This window comes from Ascaphus truei, chromosome 21, assembly GCF_040206685.1.
Source record: "Ascaphus truei isolate aAscTru1 chromosome 21, aAscTru1.hap1, whole genome shotgun sequence".
Classification (NCBI taxonomy): domain Eukaryota; kingdom Metazoa; phylum Chordata; class Amphibia; order Anura; family Ascaphidae; genus Ascaphus; species Ascaphus truei.
This window is the reverse complement of record NC_134503.1, coordinates 22,530,227-22,552,287: the sequence shown is the minus strand read 5'-3', so window position 1 is coordinate 22,552,287 and position 22,061 is coordinate 22,530,227. Positions and strand designations below refer to the sequence as shown.

At 45.9% G+C, this 22,061-nt stretch overlaps 1 protein-coding gene across 6 annotated transcripts in view; it reads left to right on the top strand.

Annotated features, from left to right (window-relative positions):
• The window catches only part of STRBP (spermatid perinuclear RNA binding protein), a 128,535-nt gene that overhangs the window by 46,675 nt on the left and 59,799 nt on the right, over positions 1-22,061 (top strand). For 4 of the 6 annotated variants that reach the window (XM_075579360.1, XM_075579355.1, XM_075579358.1 and 1 more), the window contains exons 3-4: positions 2,174-2,340; positions 12,010-12,230. In XM_075579360.1, coding sequence (XP_075435475.1) covers positions 2,338-2,340; positions 12,010-12,230 — 224 coding nt within the window. In that variant the 5' untranslated portion in view covers positions 2,174-2,337. The remainder of the gene's footprint in view (positions 1-2,173; positions 2,341-12,009; positions 12,231-22,061) is intronic. The other 2 variants (XM_075579359.1, XM_075579361.1) reach the window with 2 other exon arrangements.

Here is a 22,061-nt window from a genome sequence, read left to right as displayed (position 1 = left end):
GAGTCCATAAAGGGTCAAAATCCTTCATTTCAATGAAAGGAAATGAACATACGGTAAACAAAGAAGACATTTTCTATTAGCTATAAATTGGTGTGTGTACAGTATATAAATGCTTCTTAGTGGAAAATTAATTTGCTTTAGGGGACACGAGTATGCATGCCGGTTACAATTTATTTTCCCATAAAGTGTACAAGCTTGAGAGGGTCCAGGACCTGTGAAACGCTGCTGAAGTTGTGTGTGTGACTTACAGCAATGTGTCTCTAATCATCTTTTCTTCTGTGTAACTTGAGTATACAAATGAAAAAACTAAATATTTTGTCTTGTCCGCCTCTTCCTTTTCCTTAGTGGGATTACATCTTCGGGGCTCAATTCCAACTTTGGATTTGACACATTTGTCCCTACCTTTACAGATTTCCTGTTTGCCAATCTGTGAACACTTTGCGTGTTTTTTTTGTTTACTTTTCCTAGAATTTCATTGGTAGGCGTTGATGGATTTTCTTTTTTCTGATGCAGCAGAAACCTAGGATTTTAATAAACATCAGGCCATATTTATAACCTCACTCTCGAGCAAGTGGGGTACGCGCAAGCTGCTTACCGCAGACTTTCTTTGCCGTTTCAAATTATTTATTCTGAAAATGGATGCACCCCATTAAGCATTGTATGCTTGGATTTCTCAAGAGTAGGACACCATATTGGTTAAGAAACCATGTGTACCAGGCCAATGCTAGGATTCATTCCATGTGTCATCTGGAAGTTCTGCATACGAAGTTTGTAAATTTATTTAGATTTTATGTTTAAGGTTTCTTTTCTCATCTATGTATATTTGTTTCAGGGCTGTTCACTGTTAAACACTGTTCAGGTTGGCTGCAGATGGTTTGTCTTCCTCTATTACTGCATCATTGGCGTCGCTGTGCTGGTCTTTCGTACAGACTACAAGTGGGTCAAGAGCATGGCGGCATAGAGTATACATGCTCTCATATGTACAATGCAGCCATCCATTGCGTTTAACCCTGAACTCCTCCTCTTACAAAGCATCTAGCCAGTGCTTCGGTCCCACTGTGTCAAACCAGAACTAATGGCTGAGAAAATTCAGGCCATTTGTATCCTTGGGCAGGGGTGGCCAACTCCAGTCCTCAAAGGCCACCAACATGTCAGTATTTCAGGCTATCCCTGCTTCAGCACAGGTGGTGCAGTCGTTGATTGAGCCACCTGTGCTGAAGCAGGGATATCTTTGAGCCCTTACCTGTTGGTGGACCTTGAGGACTGGAGTTGGCCACCCCTGTGTTCGGGTGATTGTACTGCTCCCCAAGTTATCTCTATCATTATGCTTTCCTCTTATTAGCCTGCAGACAGACATTGAGTTTACACAACTGGCACCCCCTCCTCATTCAGGGACCCTAACATAACCCGAGAGGAGTCATTTACAAACACTTACACGCATCTAGTTTTGGCATATTAACCCTATCGAAGCCGCTAGCTCTGTGTGATCACAAGTGGGATGTCACCGTGTCTCATTCTCACCACCCACTTCATTGTGACTTCGCATTACAGGTTTTTTTTTCAAATTCTTGAAATATATTGATGTAGAATAATTATTTTGCCAACTGTTAAAGCAAGTTCCCACAATGGTGACCGCTTTATAGGCATTGCTTCCCCACCGTGAGCACTGTAACTTTGGGGTGTCACAAAGCAGCGCGGGTTAATCCCTGACATCTATTTACTTTGGGTTTCTACAGTTTCTCTTGAACTGCAATCCTCCCGATACAGACGCAGTTACAGGCTTGTCCAGCACTGAACATCTCTTCCATGAATAAATGTCAGCAAAATTGTTGCATGATTTTGTGGTATTGAGTGGTTATGCGTGGCTCTGTACTAAGAACATGCAGAATTGATGGCCTTGTATAATATTTCTTATCTGCTTGCCCGAGGCCGCCTGTGATAATCTCCGAGCAGCTCTTTTTCTCACTGAAATGAATATAATAATGTAATGCTCTGAATTGGAGACTGTGAACATGTTTGAGAACGCCGGCTTCTAACACTAAGACAATTCAGTAATTATTTCCGTGGTGCTGTAATCCGGGATCTGACTGGGTAGGTTAGTTTGCTGTGAAATGTATTCATAGTTACGGGGGGACGGTGAGGTTGCGTTTTAAAGATGACTCTCTCTCCACAGGTTTATATAGGAGGCAGCAGTCGGATCAGCTGGGCTGTGTGAATGCCTGAGGTGTCCGGAGACCTAGAGACTTATGTGGAGTTTGTGTTACGGAGAAGCACACCTGGGGAAGTCTGAAGAAAGGAGGAGGGGACCAGTCCGAGCACGGAAAGTCATTCATCAGCATGGTGAGTCATTATGCCATTGTATAGTGAGCATAGGTGCTTAATTACTGGTATGAATGTGTTCCATTTATCATGTGCCTCCAAATGTTATTTGGGTGTAAGCAATTAGGGACCTTCATAAAATCTACAGCCAGCAGGTCAGCTGGCACGTGTGCCATTGTTGGTGACGCTGGAGATTCTGTACGAGGCCGCAGTGTGTTGAGATTCCTTGGTGAGCTCTCTGCTTTCTTCAGTGCAGTACACGCCTGTCCTCTTTCCCAATCCTATTATTATTATCAGCGTTTATTTTTAAAGGGCCAACATATTCCGCAGCGCGGTACAAAGGGGGTACAGATATTTCAGTTACATACAAATAAGGACAAAAAGATACAGAGCGGTAATGAGAGCCCTGATCCTGAGAGCTGACAATCAAGAGGGAATAAGGGACAATGTTGAAACAAGAAGGTAAAGTGGCTGCTCATTGGGTAGCGGGGGAGTGCAGTATGCCTCAGGGGGAGTATGGCGCCCTGATTTCAGTGAAACTAGTATCATATCACAGTCTTTTTTTTTTTTTTTTAACCGATCTTCTATAGTGCATATGTACACTGCAGCTAAGTCCTAGAAAATGTACCCGGCCACCGCCAAGGGGGTGACACACGAGGGGGGGAGAGGGGGTGACATGGTGGGGGGTGCTAACTTGAGGGGGGAGAGCGGGTGACACACGAGGGGGGAGAGGGGGTGACCTGATGGGGGTTGCTAACATGAGGGGGAGAGGGGGTGACACGAGGGGTAGAACAGGCGGGGAGGAAATGACATGAGGGGGATGGTCTGTACCTCATTGTAAGTCCGCCTTACCTGCTCACGCACTTGCGCGCTACCGCTGTCTCCCTCTCACTTGTGGTTTGGCGTCATCATTGGCCCAGCGGTCCAATGCAATGTCTGGGGGTAAGGAGGGAGGGCACGGAGAGGAGATACTCCCCCATCATTAATTGCCACTCCCCCGTGGCTGTAAGACTGCACTCGCACTCTGAGAATACGTATGAACATGCGCGGCGTCTGCCTTTGCAACAGCATTTCATGTTTGAGGCATTGTTCATGTTACAAATATTAAGCAAACGCAGCCTGGCCAACCTCCAATTGCTTATTTGAAGAACACTGCACAAAATTTCAAGGATCAAATCCCCCCCCAAAAAAATGACCCTCCTACTCCATGTTTTGGTATGTAATGTTACCATGTAATGGGGGTAGGAGGCTGTGCAGGAGGACACCAGTGTTTTGTTTAGAGGAGAATGTGCTGATTTATTAGCTGGTGCTCCCTTTCTGCACAGACTTCAGGGAATTAAATTTGATTTATTGGCGAGACCATGAGCTACTGACTGGAACCTCTTGAGTCTGGAGCACATCCATTTATTAAATACAAATGAAGTGGATGTACAGAAAAATATTTTCTAATACAATCGGCATTAGTAAACTGTTGCAAGGTGACCTTGAAATGTGGACTGCATAGAGGTGGTGGTTTTTCAGAGATCATTATTAGATTTCTCTTGCAATGAGATGATTCCTGAGCTCTATTACTAGACATGTATAGGTTTCCGAAAGATCAACCTTTCACCTGTTAGAAGTTGATGAACACTTGTAAGCAAGAGTTTGTACGACAACGATAAATCCAGTTTTTTTTATGGTCCGCTATTAAACTTGGCCAATAATATGTTTGAAGCTGTGACTGATGGTGTCACGGACGGCACACCTGTGAGCACGTGACTTGTGTATGTGAAAAGGGTTATTACTGCCAGCTATCCTGCTGACTCGTGTACCTCCTCGCAGGGCGCTTAAAGTGAGCAATGTCTCCCCAAAAACCATCACACTACACCTCAATTTGCTGCCACCATGAGGATAATCGTAAGTTGTTGTACAATCCAAGTTTTGAATATAATTACATTACAAGAGAGCTTCGCGTATGACCGTATATATTTCTATTGGGTGGGGATCCAGGTATATAGTGGAGTCATAAACTTCTTGAAGTCCGTTTTGACTTTTAGAGGCGGTCACTTTAAGATCCATACACTCTTACAACCCTATATATATATATATACCCCTATTGCTAGGTATCCTTCAACATAGGGGAATCTCATTAGTAAAATATTACTATTGGTTCTAGTATACTCACTATGTGAGACTCGCAATGAATTATGATCATGCACTATAGGTATTGAGAGCCAGATGTATTTACATGGATATTTATACGCCTGACTCCTAACAATCACATATCTATGGGTTAGATTTTTCGCTGTGTATATACAGCCTCACATTTAATTACTATGTTTAGGTGTTAAAAACTTCTGTTTCAAATTTATTGAGTACCACAAAGGTAATGACGGATCCCACTCCTTCAATATGTAAGGTAGGGGTTAACATAATCAATTTGATATTAGCACTATCATGACAGGCTCTGACAAGGTGAAATCTATCAGTGGAGTTAAACTGTATGATATGTGCTACCCTTACTTATGCGATCAGGAGAACACACCCCCAGCCAAGACGCATAAGATATTCTTGGAGGGTCCTGATACCACTCCCAATACCTTGAGAAAGCGCCTGGAAGGCGTGAAAAGTGCGTCGGTTTTTAGTGACGTCACAATCGTGACGTCATCTGGGAGCGCATGAGTGGAGCAGGGTGAAGGAAAATACCGTAACAGCACTGAAACAGCACGAACCCATAAGCGAAACCAGGTTATATCCCTCTGTTCTTATGCCCCATGGCATCATAATATACATACACCCGCATACAAAGGGGATTTATATACGATCCTAACACTTATAGGACAGCCTGGGACTTAGTTCTGCGGGAATATGGTTTGTTTATATATGCCCTTCTCCTTCTACCTATGAGCGGGGCACTGGTTCTAGCTACATATTAGATACGGGGATCGTGCCTAGATATATACTGTATTGGCTACTATAGATACAGTATCCTCAATTAGACCTTAGGCTAGAGATTATTAGACCCTATATATAAGTAAGATACAAGTTACACGGTTCTGACCTGGTCTATAACTCTGTTTTTGATGTCTGGTATATTGTGTGTGCATATGTATATTTACTATCAATGGCTATAACGGCTCTCACTCTCCTACCGTTCTCCTCTCCCTTGTCTCTTTGCTACTAAAGAGACAATTATAGGTCTCTCCACCTGTGCGGGAGTTCCCTGTTTTTTTATCCACTGTATATTGTTTCTATTTTGCATAGATGTTTAATAAAAGATTTTAGATATATTTGTGAGTGGCTATATAGGGGTTACACCCTAGGATTGAATTTTTCCCAGCCCTCTTATGTGAATAGCGAGTGCACATAGGATACTTTTTGTTGTCTGTCAACATCCACCTCTATGCGCATATATTTCCCGTATGCACCCTATTCATAAAACATTGATGTTATTTATGTAGGTGTGCGGCAGTATCTCTGTACCCTTTCTATGAACACTTGTAAGCAAGAGTTTGTACGACAACGATAAATCCAGTTTTTTTTTATGGTCCGCTATTAAACTTGGTCAATAATATGTTTGAAGCTGTGACTGATGGTGGTTAAAGTGTACCTGATCGCTACAGTGTACCTGATCATCAGCGCGGTTCCTATCCTAACACCTGGCTTCATCCCATGGGTTAAAGATACCTTTATATGCCTACTTACCTCTCACGTTTGTGAGTATTCTGAACACTTAACCGTGCCATTTACCACACTGAATTCACACAATACTGCACCATAAGTTTGTTGTCTTCTTTTATTTTCCACATGATTTGCGCTTCTTGATGATTTCTACCCTTCACTTGTCACGGACGGCACACCTGTGAGCACGTGACTTGTGTATGTGAAAAGGGTTATTACTGCCAGCTATCCTGCTGACTCGTGTACCTCCTCGCAGGGCGCTTAAAATGAGCAATGTCTCCCCAAAAATGATCACACTACACCTCAATTTGCTGCCACCATGAGGATAATCGTAAGTGCTTGCCTTCAGAGTCCTTAGTTCCTGTTTACTAGGAATAATATGTAATTACCACAAAACCCAATGTAGCAAAATGTGGCCTAAAATGTGGTTAATCTCTTCTAAAAGGTAGAAGAGTAATTAGTAAAAAGTAATTAGAGCCCAAAAGACATTACTTATTACATGTTAAATGTAATATACAAAAAAGTGGTACAGTGCTTTGTTAAGAAAAAGAATTCTGCAAAAAACGTGCAATATAGAAACCCAGACAGAAAATAACAGGATGAAACGGCAAATCTAAATACGTTACCACATAACTAGATCAGGCCCATCAAAGGGGCTTGCAGTTGAAAATAAGAGAATCCACGCATGTATTGGCAAAACACCCTCTATGTTCAATTCTAATTTCAGAACAGAAATTAATGTTTTTTTTCCCCCCCTAGCTTTGCCTTTGTCACAAAAATGAGTCCCACCGTTGTGTGGGTGTGTCCTTAACTCATCCATCTCCTGTGACATTTACAGTATGGTGGAGAAATAGTTTTTAAATGTAAAATAGCTCAGAGTATAAAAAGAACCTCTAACTCTCTTTCTGTAACCCCTAGAATAATGTGATCCGCATCATTGCGTTTGGATGAGTTTGCCGTAGGCATAGAAATCAGTCTTGATTCCGATATGCTGCGCCTCATTCCGATAGGCAAACACACATCTGACCTTTGCAACATCAATATCATGGAATGTTTGGTATTAATTAACCCGCCTGAATTCACGTGTCAAAAATGTACATTCATCATGCTTGTGAATTAGATCAGATTGGATTTAGCTGATTTTTAGTAAAACTGTAAGGAGATGGGGTAAATGAATAGCAACCCTTTTGCCACCTCTGCTACTCAAAGGTGAAGAGGGGAGATTTCTCAGGAATTGATGGGCCCTTTTGGAAATGGTACCCAGTGCCTCTGGTACAGTAGGTCTGGGTACTGTCACCAGCAGAGGTGGAACTAGGTATTTTTGCGTTTAGGGCATGTTCCACCAGATGCCCCCACCCCATCACCCCAATTTCTAGAACAAAGGCAAAACAATCCTGTAATTTAACTGTATTTGTGAATATTTTGTATGTTGGTGGTACTTGCCCCGCCCGGGCTGACTCAATCCCCTCTCCCTCACAAACAGTCCCCCATTTTCTCCCCACCCCCCAACTAAAAGTCCCTAGCTATTATATGCAGTAGAGCCCATCATGTTGTGATGTTAGTTGTGACTAACTTCTGGGTTGAACTGCTGGGATGGACTCCGCTCCCTGCTCTTCCCTCCTCCTTTCCCAGTTTTCCACCCTCTTCACTCTCCGTTACTGCCGGCCTGACCTGCGCCTCCGAAGCGGCTGTAACTGGGCAACTGATTTTAACAGGATCACCGCTTCACACTCGCTTTTTAAAAAGTTTGCTGGTAATTCATAATTGGAAGCACATCTAAGCAATCATCTGAGCCCGGGTATATAGCACTAACTGCAAGGAGCAACTGTACTATGGGATTCTCCTTGCAGGACAGTATTCTGCATCATATAGGAAGCACTTTCCAGAGTATATGGTAGAAATGCTGCATTTTCCAGAGTATATGGAAGAAGTGCTGTGTTTGAGTACGGTTATTTAACGTTCAAAGACAGTAGAGTGGTGTTTCTTCATTGATGCATGCAGAAGCCGGTGAGGTTACTAAGAGCAGAGTACCGTAAAGAAGATACAACCCACCCCTTGGCCAAGCCAAGAGAAAATAGAAATACAAGATGGATATCACGTTGGGTTTATGGATTTATATCTAATAGGGAAAATGAACAGAAATGATTGTGTGATTGTACCCAGCCTATGTACCTAATATCACTTAGTATAGCAACAGTGGGTTCTTATCTCTACAAATCGATCCCTCTCCACATGGGTGGTTTCAGTTAAATCTAGGTTTGTACTGAATGTTCTGTTTTTAAATACAATACGTTCTGTGTGCGTGAACAAGCTGATGTACAGAGAGAAGCTGATTCACAGGCGAACTGAGCCAGCCCTGGGTAGCGGTACAAAGCTATTGTACAAGGGTCTGCGTATTACTGTAGATTGTCAGGGATATTGGGCTGTAACATTACGGACACCTTGGTGTATTGACTAATTTGCTTTGAGAGAAGAGGTGCTACACATGTCATCTATTTTGAAGTACTCCTCTAGACCATTTAGCATTGATTACCGTAAAGCCAGCTGGAGTCTTAAAATGATGTCTTGTTTTAATTCGGCGAAGCTTTATGTAGTGAGAGCAATTTCATACCACGGGGTCAGACCGGCAGTTTGACAATTTTCTAGTGTCTGGAAATACATATATTATCTTCTTTGTAAAACAAGTGTATGACACAGGAGTGCATTATAAGCATTCTGGTAATACCCGTAATTTAAATGTCAGTCACATACAAATACCTCCATAAAATAAATAAGACACTGTAATATAAATCAATACGGAATAAATGTATTATTATATTTTCACATTGCAAACAATCTCCAGCCTTTTCTGGTTGGATAGCAGACACCTATTAAACATTATTGGAGCTATTCAGCAATTGCATCTGCTGAGCCTTTCTCCTGGTTTACCCAGCTGTAAATGAAAGACGGAATTATGTAGGGCAGCCGTATACGGGAGGCGTCGGATTCGATCTAACGCTTCACACCCCATTATATAGACCTCCAGGTGAGACATTATTGGACATTTGCCATATTTAACTTTTTATAATAGTTTGAGAAATTTTGGAAAAGCGTGTTGGATTTCTTTGAAGTCCGACCTGTTTTAGAGGGGTGAAATTCACAACCTTAAAGATCTGAAATGATGGGGTGCACAGAGCGGCACTGGGGTCACTTTTATCTGCCATAGTGTTCCCCTCTCTTTGCTTCATGGCATTCATAGCCCATCAAGTGTCTGCCCAGAAGCATCTCGCTGTAAAAAAAAATATGCATGTTCTTATTTACAAGTGTCCCAGGTGGATACCACTCTTGGGGAGGGAGGGTATCACCCGAGGCGTTGCCAGCAGGGTCTGAAGAACATTCCAAAACATTGCAGTCTCATCTAGCAGTGAAGGGGTTAATATGACCATACAACTCGCCCCCAAACCTTAAGACTCTAATAAAGGCACGAGCCGCACTTTAATATATCCAGGATTAAATGATAGGCACAGTTAATACTTAATACCATGAGGACACAGAAAGCAGACATTTAAAACAATTTCCCATCCAAACGTGTGGACATGGCGCTGAAAGAATTGCAGCGTGTTATTGTGGCGCTCTGCACTCTCTCATCCTTATCGCTTTGTTGTGCTCCAGTAATGCGCATTGATTAGGCGGGTGTCCGGAGGGAATAATAGCTGCTCTGCCCTATTACAGATGCGCATTTAGAGCAAAGAAGCGCATTCATCTAAACGTCTGTGTAGTTTAGCACAAGCAAGTCCTGTGGAATAAGGTGCCATCAGAACTGGGGTACTCCTGCAATATGGGGGGGGGGGGGACACTAAATGGTTATCTGGTCATCTTACAAACATTGTATATAATTGGGCTTTGCCGGGCCCATGTCTGTACATAGGAGAGGTATTCTAATGGTTTAGGTTGTTTGTGCGTTTCATAATGTTTCAGTGCAACTTGTTCAGACACACACGCACTTTGCTATCAGTACAACTAAAATATGTTGCCATGAAGTATATTTGAATTCTTCTTGTTTATTTTTATTTTTCCATAATTTTTTTTATGTTTCCATATATTTCCAAACACATATTTGAATGTATAACAATAAGACCGAAATAAAAGAAAAAAAATATATATACAGCTTAACCCCATTATAGAGCGGTCCTCGGGGGCCACCCGCGACCACCGCGTTATAAACGGGGTCGCGGAAAAAAAATGGCCACCTAAACTTTTTTTATTTTTTTGTGGTGGTACTGTGTCCGCCGGAGGGGGAAAGCTGAGAACTCTCCCAACATTCCCAGACCCGGTGGGGCAGCAGCAACAGCACACAGCACTTACCCGGCATCTGGCAGCTCTTCTCCCTGTCTCTGCTTCCTGCTTCTGCTTCCGTCTTGCGAGAGCAAGCTCCCTTAAAGAGACAGTGTGTCTCTCTGTGTGTGTGTGTGTGTGTGTGTGTGTATTTTACTGTGTGTGTGCAGTGTGCTGTGTGCTGTGAGTGTGTGCAGTGTGCTGTGAGTGTGTGCAGTGTGCTGTGAATGTATGCAGTGTGCTTTGAGTGTGTGATATGTGTATGCAGTGTGTGTGTGTGTGCTGTGAGTGTGTGCTGTATGCTGTGAGTGTGTGCAGTGTGCTGTGAGTGTGTGCAGTGTGCTGTGAGTGTGTGCAGTGTGCTGTGAGTGTGTGCTGTGAGTGTGTGCAGTGTGCTGTGAGTGTGTGCAGTGTGCTGTGAGTGTGTGCAGTGTGTGCAGTGTGTGCAGTGTGCTGTGAGTGTATGCAGTGTGCTGTGTTGTGTGCTGTGAGCTGTGAGTGTGTGCAGTGTGCTGTGAGTATGTATGCAGTGTGCTTTGAATGTATGCAGTGTGCAGTGTGTTTTTTTAAATTCGGGGTCCACGCTCAAACCGCATTATAAGCGGATCCACGTTATAGCGGATCGCGCTATAACGGGGTTGAGCTGTATATATATATATTCCAATTGTTGTACTGATAACCTTATATAGGATCTCTTATCTTGTCTGTTATTACTCATTTGTTATTCAGAACATACCTAACAAATAATATTACAAAACCTAAACCAATTAATCCACAACACATCAGTGCTTCCCAAAAGTCCCCCCCCCCCCAAATCCCCTTTGAGTCATTATTTACTCTTGCTTGTGAAGGACCCAATCCGTGCCTTAAAAACATGTCTTTTTTCTTTTTGGCTTGTGGGCAAAGAAAAAAAACTAAGTACAGTTCCCATTTGTTGAAAAAAATTTCTTCGAGGCGCTGTCCAAATCTGGGAATGTATCTTTTTTTTGTCATATTGTATTAATATCAGCAATTCTCTTCGGATATTTAAAATCTTGGGTGTTACTGATTTTATATAATTCCTTAAAATTAGGGTGACCAGACGCCCGGTTTAGCGGGACAGTCCTGTTTTTTTGGACTTTGTCCCGGGCCATGATTCCCCCCCTAAAGTTCTGTTTCTTTTTGGCGCTTGCCAGCCAGACATGCGCAGCGGGCCTCACCGTTCACGCATTTGTGGTTGGTGCTTGCCGTTCGCGCAGGCACTAAATTTGTCCCGGGAAAAATGCAGTCACCCTACTTAAAATATTTTTTTTTGCAGATCGGAATTATGAAAACTTACATAGTTACATAGTTGCATAGTAGATAAGGTTGAAAAAAGACAGACGTCCAGCGAGTTCCACCTATGCTAAATTTAGACGACAGATACTTTATCCTATATCCGTACTTTTCAGTATATTGATCCAGAGGAAGGCAAACAAAAAACCCCAGTGACACATTATCCAATGATATCTCATAAGGGGAAAAATAAATTCCTTCCTCACTCCAAATATTGGCAATCACATTACCCCCTGGATCCAACCTTTTTTTTTTTTTAACAAATCTAGTGTATCTGTTATCTATTGTAACTTGTTTATTTTTAAGGATCAGTGTGTTTGCACAATAATATGGGATGGGAGAGGTGCTAAATTATATTATTATTTTCATCTCTGCTGTATCTTGTTGTATTTCTCCCAACAGAGATCCATTAGGTCATTTGCTAACGACGATCGCCATGTTATGGCAAAGCACTCCACGATATACCCATCGCCAGAGGAGCTGGAAGCCGTCCAGAACATGGTGTCCACGGTGGAATCTGCACTGAAACACGTCTCCGATTGGATGGACGAGCAGAATAAGTGTATAGCAGTGGAGACCAACGTACCTGCCAAGAATGAAGATAGTGAGGAGAGCGTCTCTAAGTAAGAGAAGTGACATTGTTTCCCTCTCCGTAAGCATCATTGACTTGTGTGCGCTATGTCGGAGTGCCACTGGTATGTACGGGTATTATCCGCATTATCAGCAGACTGTTCTCTCGTACTGTACTGGCCGGCGCGACTATTCTCTAGGCGTTGCATTCTTTCACAACCCCAATTGATCTTTGACAGGAACTTGGTTGCCAGAGGACCCAGCATCTATATAACATTATTGATAAATCTATATCCTGTGCTCCCAGCCCCTTCAAAGTTTTGCCGGTAAATGCTGCAAAGCAATGCGTGGCAGACCCCACAGCAGCGAAGTGGTTACCGGCGCCATGTACTGCTGAAGTATTGCTTGTATTTCACCTGGTACAAAGTGAAGGTGCCTGGTTAGAACGGTTGATGGGTGCATGCATTACCTCATACTGAACCCATGCTCTTGCTTGGTGTTAGGGTTGGGGTTTCAGGATCACACTGCACTGATCCGGGTGTCAAATTCTCAAGCTGGACTTTTACATTTTCTGGACACGTTCCACAAGTTCCAAATATCATTATGGAGAAGTTGCTCGGGAACTTAAGGACTTGATAATCAATCTCTTAAGCCCTTCTCAGGTCAAGTGAAATAGACGTATTGAGGTTAAGTTGCTTCGAAGCATCATAGACGCACAACTGGCTTTATCTAGTGGAAAATTAGGACGTAGAGGAGAAATGGATATGCTTTTCCTTGGCCTCATCACCACAGTACAGTGCATTTCCTTCTGTGCATCCTATTACTTTGTGTTTATTTATATATCGGTCAGGATTTCCAAAAGGGGGAAAGATTTTTGAAGAGATTTTTTTTTCCCCTCTCGTAGAAGGTTATTTTTTTTAAACTTTTGTTGCGATGTTTTCCAATGTTTGTGGAAATACAGAAAACAAAAAGTGGGTTAACAGACTAAAATAAGAAAATTATAACTGAGGACCGTAGAGAAAAAGTATATTGGGTAACTTAAGCCATATCCAGGAGCACACATTAACAGAAGAGCGACGATGAGCTATATAGGGGTGTATAGAAGTATTGCAGGATAATCTATCATTGCTGCAACAGGTCAAATGCGGAGTGCCTTTCTACCCATGAATCCCAAGTCTGAGGGACTATGCCAGGGCCGCCCCATGGCGTACCTCCTAAAAGGCACCGCCTAGGGCCTGCATGTCTCGGGTCTGGGCAAGAGGGAAAGTGTGGCAGCACGGCTACGTTCAGTTAAAAAAAATAAATATATATATATATGATTAAAGCAGGGGGACCCCCTAAGGTGAACCGCATTAGTTTCAGTTCTCGGGACCCCCTGCTTGCTGAGATACTTACTGCCTTAGGTTGTGCCGGTATTTCCTGTTCAGGTTTAAAGCCCCTGGTCACATGGGCCAATTGGAAGCCGCCTGTGATGTCACGGGTTCCTATTGGCCCATGGGATGAGACAGCTAAAACTGAGCAGGAGATACCGGCACCCCCTAAGAAGGTAAGTATCTTATGATGCAGGGGGTCCGGGAACCGAAATTTAATGCGGTTCAGCTCCGGTGACCCCCTGCTTCAAACCTAGGGGGGGAAATGGGGGCGGTCATTTTTTGGGGTGGGGAGAGGGGTGTCCTTATTAGTGCTTGCCTTAAGAGTGGCAAATAACCGAAGGGTGGGCCTTACTATGCATGGAATCCGGAATAAATCCGGTCTGCTTCCACATATCAGTTATTTTCCACATCCTATTTTCAATAATAGCTATATTAGGGATCGGTTGCTTCCAGGAGGCTGCTACAACACCTCCTTGCTAAAAAAAAAATTGTGCGTGCTGAGCACGTGCATTTTAAGTGAAACTTCTTTGTGTTTTGTCATAGAAATTGTATTTGTAACGATGTTTTTAATTAAAAATCAAAACACAATTTCAGTGCCAAAACGCAAAGCAGTTGGACTTAGAACACGTGTTTTAGCTATTTGCACTTCTATATTTTGTCATAGAATTACAGACTTGAGGGGTTGTGTGTGTGTCCAGCGCTGCCTTCCTCCTCTCCGCGCATGATGATTCAGCCACCCACCCCCCTCTCTCCTCTCCCCGGCAGAGGTCCCAGACGAAGGGGGGGAGGTGGTGTTATAAAGTACCGTTTGTAACCCCTAGTAGGTTTGTTGACAGGTTGCTACTTGACAGTTTTTCCCTGTCACCTGGTGACAATTCATTTCCTGTCAGTCCCTCTGCTGTCAAGAGGCTGCCAGCACTTTGTCTGGGACAGTCTCACCTGTTCTGCCTTTAATTGGTCAAGTCCTGGCACATTTGAGGTGAGGGGGACCTTCTGAAAGCCTCTTGGTTCACAGTCCAGACTCACTGATTGGGCAATTCACAATCCACCATGTGATTGGTTACTTTACTTCACTGTAAATCAAGACCTTACCGCTTTTTACATGGGAAAATGTGTGTGATTACTGGTAACTGGTGGGGAACCAGCTGAATAGGAGCAGCAAGCACTTTTACAGATTGAGATCTGGGCGGTCCCTGGTGATTGCTTTGTTTTGACAAGGCATGAAATATATTTTCTAATAGCCTCCCGGTTATGTAAGGCAGTTTTAAAGTTTTGCGTCCCACAAGCATTTTTTTTATCCCCCAAATTTAAATGTTAAACAGTTCTCTTAATTTGATGTTTTCATTTACTATTAAAAGACAAACATACTTCAGTTTAAAGTCTGTAAGGGTCCGGGAGTCACGCCGCCCTCGGCGTGCTCCTCACTCACCTGCAGCTTCGCCGGGTCCCCCCGCGGCACTCAAGCAGCCTCTCTTAAGAACGCCGATCGCAGCTCCACGTGGGCGCGCGCACGCCAATGCCCTTCTTCTAGTGTTGGGCCGGCGGGTATGCCCGGTCATGCGCTTGCAAGCGCAGCTACACGGAGGCGCGGCCACACGGAGGCGCACCAACCCCTTAAAGGCACAGCACCTCAAACCATTGCTGCAACCAAATGCAGCCTTACTACTGGGCTTTATGGCTCCTCCCCTGGGACTCATGCTGGACCTATCCCTGCCGTAGCCTGGCCCTTCCACACCCCCCCACCTTGCTGCGCTACCATTGGACCCTCTCTCCTATATATACCCTACAGTGTCACTGACTCGTTGGCTGAGCATAGAACCAGTTGTTCTCATCACTCTCTGCCCCCCTAGTCCTGTCTTGTCCTGTCTTGTTTTGCAGTCTTCCTTGTGTACCGAACCGGCTTTCCCTACGACTATCCGCACCTCTGGCATCCCGAACTTGGCGTACGGCAATACGACTCCCCGCACCTCTGGCACCCCGAACCCGGCAAACGGTAAACGATTACGTCCCTCTCTCTAACCCTGGACTCTGCGAACAGCACCCTCTACCATCCGTACCTCTCCTGCCCCGACTCGGACTCCCGGACCACTCTACTCTCAAGACGTGCCCTCGTGGCTGTGGGTGGCGTTATATCCTATCCCACCTCAGCACCGCGGTCCCGCCTCGTTTGTGGTGAGCTCGTCCTGACATTATGCTCAGCCCTACAAACATGGACCCCGCTGAGGTGGAGCGTACTTTAAATTCCCACACGAATCTCTTCACAGGCTACAGACTTATCTGGAACAAGCTGATAGGCGGATGGATATGTTTCAGCAGAGCCTTCATTCCCTTACCGTTCAAGTCCGAGCTTCCAGTCAGGAACCTTCACCCACAGCCGCCGCAACAGCCTTTCCAGCACCTCCATTTGCTTTGGAACCTCACTCCTGCTCCCAAATGCTATGCTGGGGATCCCCAAGGATGTAGGGGTTTCCTTAATTAATGTTTCATCCAATTCCGACTCTCGCCCTCTCGTTTTGTCTCTTCCATTTCTAAGGTCGGCTATATCGTGGCTCTTCTCACCGATGAGGCGGTGGCCTGGGCTTCTCCCATCTGGGAACAACAAGGGCCCATCACACAGGACATCGACCTCTTCGCCCATGAGTTCCGAAGAGTCTTCGACACCCCTGCACGGCAATTAACGGCAGCTTCTTCTCTCCACCACATAACCCAGGCAGATCGTCCCGTCGCCCGGTACGCGGTTGAGTTCCGCACCCTTGCTGCTGAGACGGGATGGAACAATGAAGCACTATCTTTGGCGTTTTGGCAAGGCCTGTCAGAATCCCTAAAGGATGAGCTTGCGGCGCGGGAACGTCCCACTGACCTAGAGGATTTGATCGGTCTGTGCGTTCGGGTGGATCAGCGTCTGCAGGAGCGGAAGACTGAACGTTCTCGTTACCGTCAACGGGTTTCAAGGCCTCTTGCTCCATCGTTCGTGCCTCCCACACCTCCATCTTGGGACGTCCCGGAACCAATGCAGTTGGGAGGTAATAAGCTGTCTTCTGCCGAGAAGCAACGCCGGCGCAATGCCGGTCTCTGCATGTACTGTGGCAATTCCGGTCACTTAGTACTCCAGTGTCCCCACAAGCCGGGAAATGCCAACTCCCAATGAGAGCCCGGAGAGTCTCGTTGGGAATACTGTCTCTCTCTCCCATCATCAAAGACCTCCTTCCCACCAGGATACTGTTGCCAGTAACACTGTCTGGAGAGGGGTTTCATACTCAAGCACGGGCGTTCATAGACTCCGGTTCCGCAGGCAATTTCATCGATCAAGCCTTTGCTAGACGGAACAATATTCAATTTATCAGTAAGAGGACGCCGGTGGGTCTGGAGGCCATTGACGGTCGACCCCTACAGCCAGCATTCATCACGCTACAGACGGTGTCTCTTCTACTGCAGTTCGTCGACGTTCATATGGAGATCATTACCCTCGATGTTATCCACACTCCCTCCGCTGAGTTGATTTTGGGTCTTCTTTGGCTCCAAATCCATAATCCTCGCATCGACTGGACTGATCGGGAACCCATCCAGTGGGGTGCTTCATGTGCCAAGTCCTGTACTAGGATATTCCAGAAGGTTGGTGGGTTGTGTACCCTGCCAGAGAAGGTTGACTCCTTGCCTTCTGTGTATTTGGAATTCCACGATGTGTTCGACAAAGCACGATCCGAGGTCCTACCTCCGCACCGACCTTTTGACTGCCCGATTGACCTGCTGTCCGGGGCAGCTCTTCCAAGGGGACGATCCTACCCACTCTCTCTCCCAGAGACTAAAGCCATGAACACTTACATTGCAGAGAATTTAGAGAGGGGTTTTATCCGAAAATCTTCCTCCCCAGTCGGAGCAGGCTTCTTTTTCGTAAAAAAAAAAGGACGGTTCTCTTCGTCCATGCATCGATTACCGGGGTTTGAATAACATCACGCGCAAGAACCGCTACCCGCTGCCCTTGATATCGGAACTCTTCGACCGCCTTCAGGGAGCTACTATTTTTTCTAAGCTGGATCGAAGAGGCGCCTACAATCTAGTAAGGATACGTTAGGGGGACGAGTGGAAGACTGCTTTTAACACCCATGACGGCCACTATGAATACCTGGTCATGCCGTTTGGTCTGTGCAACGCACCAGCAGTCTTTCAGGATTTTGTCAATGAGATTTTCCGGGACATTCTTAACAAATTCCTTATCGTCTACTTAGACGGCATCCTAATCTTTTCTAAATCCACCCAAGAACACATCAAACACGTTCAACAGGTGCTGTTACGCCTCCGGGAGAACCATCTCTTTGCGAAATTGGAGAAATGCCAGTTCCATCTGACGTCCGTGGCATTTCTGGGATACATTATCTCTGACTCCGGCTTCAATATGGATCCTGAGAAACTTAAGGCCATTTTGGACTGGTCCGTCCGACCACCCTCAAAGCCGTGCAACGCTTTCTAGGTTTTGCGAACTATTATCGGCGCTTCATTCGCAATTTTTCTTATACGGTATCTCCCATCACTGCTCTAACCAAGAAAGGTGCAGATCCCTCATCATGCTCCGAAACCGCCATACGGGCATTTAATCTTCTAAAAAAGGCTTTTGTGTCTGCCCCTATCCTCACCCACCCAGACCCTAAACTTCCTTTCACTCTGGAAGTGGATGCCTCTGACATCGGGGCTGGTGCTGTCCTGTCCCAAAGGACTTCGCCCTTAGCCAGGTTACACCCATGTGCCTTCTTTTCGAAGAGATTCTCTTCCGCAGAACGGAATTACGATGTCGGTAACCGGGAGCTCTTGGCAATCAAGTTGGCATTAGAAGAATGGAGACATCTCTTAGAAGGTACGGAGACACCCATAACCATACTCACTGACCATAAGAATCTTCTCTATTTAGAAGGGGCACGTCGTTTGAGCGCTCGACAAGCCCGCTGGGCACTATTCTTTTCGCGGTTCATTACCTCATCTCCTTCATTCCTGGCTCCAAAAACTTAAAGGCGGATCCCCTGTCTCGACAGTTCCTTGCAGAGAATAGGTCTGAAGAGCAGCTAGAGACGATAATTCCCTCTAAATTTATTGTGTCCGCCAACTCCTTTGATATCATGGACAAGATTCGTTCCGAGCAATCTCGGGCTCCGATGGGGTTCAAGGTCCCAGAGGGAAGACTCTACACGGCACCCCAACATCGCAAGAGAGTCCTCGAGTGGTGCCATTCCTCTAAATCAGCAGGACATCCAGGGATACGGAAAACCAATTACTTGTTCAGCGTACCTTCTGGTGGCCAGAGAGGGCTAAGGATATGGAGGAGTTTGTAAAGGCATGTGGCACATGCGCTCGCAACAAAGTACCCCGGGTCAGACCAGCAGGTCTTCTCCTTCCTTTACCCATTCCAGACCGGCCTTGGAACCATATTTCTATGGATTTCATCGTAGAGCTTCCAACCTCCAAAGGGATGAATACTATTCTTGTGGTAATTGATCGGTTTTCCAAACAAACGCACCTTGTTCCCTTGAGGGGTCTTCCGAATTCCTCCAGGCTTGCGGATGTTTTCGTCCAGGAGATCTTTCGTCTCCATGGAGTGCCCTTAACCATCTTTTCTGACCGAGGGTCTCAATTCGTGTCAAGATTTTGGCGAGCCTTTTCTCGAAAATTGGGCATTTCATTGCAATTCTCCTCTGGATACCACCCACAGACCAATGGGCAGACGGAGAGGGCCAACCAAAACCTGGAACAATACCTTCGATGTTTTATAACCGATACACAGGATGACTGGGTGGATCTGCTTCCTTGGGCCGAGTTTGCTCTCAACTCCCTTCGTAATGACTCCACTCAAGAATCTCCCTTCTTTATAAATTGTGGTTTTCATCCTTCTCGCTTACCCTTCTCCCCCCCATCCTCAGGAGTACCAGCGGTTGACAAGAGTATCTCCCGGCTGAAAGACTTATGGAAGAGGATTCAGGAAAACTTAAAGGTGGCCACAGGGAGACAGAAACTCCAGGCAGACCGCCTTCGACGCCAGGTTCCGGAGTTCGCTCCAGGAGACAGGGTATGGCTTTCTTCCAGGAATATACGACGAAAGGTTCCTACTATGAAGCTGGCACCCAAGTTCCTCGGTACCTTTCCCGTGGTCAGGAGGATTAATCCTGTGGCTTATCGTCTGCGTCTTCCACCCTCGATGTGGATTCCTTCGGTCTTTCATGTATCTTTGCTGAAACCAGCATTTCAGAGTCCTCGCTTTTCCAAGACCACTTCTCCTCCACTCCCTTTGCTAATCCAAGGCCAACAAGAGTACGAGGTCCAGTTTATCCTGGATTCTAGGATCTCCAGAGGAGGAGTACAGTACCTGGTCCACTGGAGGGGGTTCGAACCTGAGGAACGCTCGTGGGTTCCCCACCGAGATCTCCATGCTCCTCGACTCGTCCAGGCTTTCCACCGTAGGAATCCCTCCAAGCCATATCATGGACGCCCGGAGGTCGCCCCTGAAGGGGGGGGTACTGTAAGGGTCCGGGAGTCACGCCGCCCTCGGCGTGCTCCTTGCTCACCTGCACCTTCGCCGGGTCCCCCCGCGGCACGCAAGCAGCCTCTCTCCAGAACGCCGATCGCAGCTCCACGTGGGCGCGCACGCCAATGCCCTTCTTCTAGTGTTGGGCCGGCGGGTATGCCCGGTCACGCGTTCGCAAGCGCAGCTACACGGAGGCGCACCAACCCCTTAAAGGCACAGCACCTCAAACCATTGCTGCAACCAAATGCAGCCTTACTACTGGGCTTTATGGCTCCTCCCCTGGGACTCATGCTGGACCTATCCCTGCCGTAGCCTGGCCCTTCCACACACCCCCACCTTGCTGCGCTACCATTGGACCCTCTCTCCTATATATACCCTACTGTGCGACTGACTCGTTGGCTGAGCATAGAACCAGTTGTTCTCATCACTCTCTGCCCCCCTAGTCCTGTCTTGTCCTGTTTTGTTTTGCAGTCTTCCTCGTGTACCGAAACAGCTTTCCCTACGACTATCCGCACCTCTGGCATCCCGAACTTGGCTTACGGCAATACGACTCCCCGCACCTCTGGCACCCCGAACCCGGCAAACGGTAAACGATTACGTCCTTCTCTCTAACCCTGGACTCTGCGAACAGCACCCTCTACCATCCGTACCTCTCCTGCCCCGACTCGGACTCCCGGACCACTCTACTCTCAAGACGTGCCCTCGTGGCTGTGGGTGGCGTTATATCCTATCCCACCTCAGCACCGCGGTCCCGCCTCGTTTGTGGTGAGCTCGTCCTGACAAAGTCATACACAGGGGAAGGTGTGTGTGTGTGTCCGTCCAACGCTGCCTTCCTCCTCTCCGCGCATGATGATTCAGCCGCCCATCCCCTTCTTTCTTCTCCCCGGCAGAGGTCCCAGCCGAAGGGGGGGAGGTGGTGTTTGGCGCATCACTCTTGGGGGGAGGGGGGGAAAGTGGTGGTGGTGTGTGTGTGTGTGTGTGTGTTTTCCCGGCCAGCACTACCTTTTTCCTCTCCGGTGACTCCTCCTAGTGGAAGCTGGCAACACTAACGGCCTCGTCTGCCAGCAGTGAATTCCGTCTCCATAAACTACCATTCAATAGCTTACAGAGGTCTGTGGGTAACGTTTGGTGGAGAAGCCTGTTAATAAGTGAATAAAGCTGGGACCATAATGTAGAGTTCATAACAGACCACCACCACCAGATGTATGCAGCATTGGGCCAATATGGTTGCAACCTCTAAAACATAATAGGGAAGGGTATTTGTTGATTTTATTTAAACAGTCAGGGGTTTAGTACCATTAATAAAGGAGTTTATGCCTATTTTTTTATGGTAGTATTTATAGAAACCTTCCTGTCCGCATCCCATATATCCTCCATTCCAGAATCTTAAGGGATTCCCCCATAACCATTCCCCACTGTCTCATATAGGGAAGTTTATTATCATTTCCTAAGAGAAGGAGATTTGGTATAATACAGAAGTCAGGTTTTTGCCATAAGAACAAGACGCACATGAATTCAAAGCATGTATTCGAGGCGGAGGGGTGGCCAGAAAAATAAGAGACACAATTCAAGCCTAGGTAGATTTTAGATTTTTCCCTAATATGATGAAATATTTCTGTGCCCCCCATAAAGAAGATCTTTAATTTGAGATACTGTGCCTGTTTCCACCAGTGGAAGTTGGTATTTCACATCCCTGGTTTGGGGTGTCAAATAATTTTTGGGAGTAGTATTTCAATGATCAAGCTTCCCACAGCCTCGGAGAATGTGCTATAACAGGATGTGATTTAAATATACTGGGTCTATCTTCCTACTTACCTTTTTATAGGGCAAATTCCATATGGTTAGTTGGATGATTTATGCAGCCCTATAATATTGTAGCCCCCTCACCCTCTGGGACAACTATATAATTTAATGGGTTACCGGGTGGGCTCGCTTGTGTTACTCCCCTCCCCACCATGTGATGTAGGATGGCTATGCAAAAGGGATTGCCACTCCCCTGTATG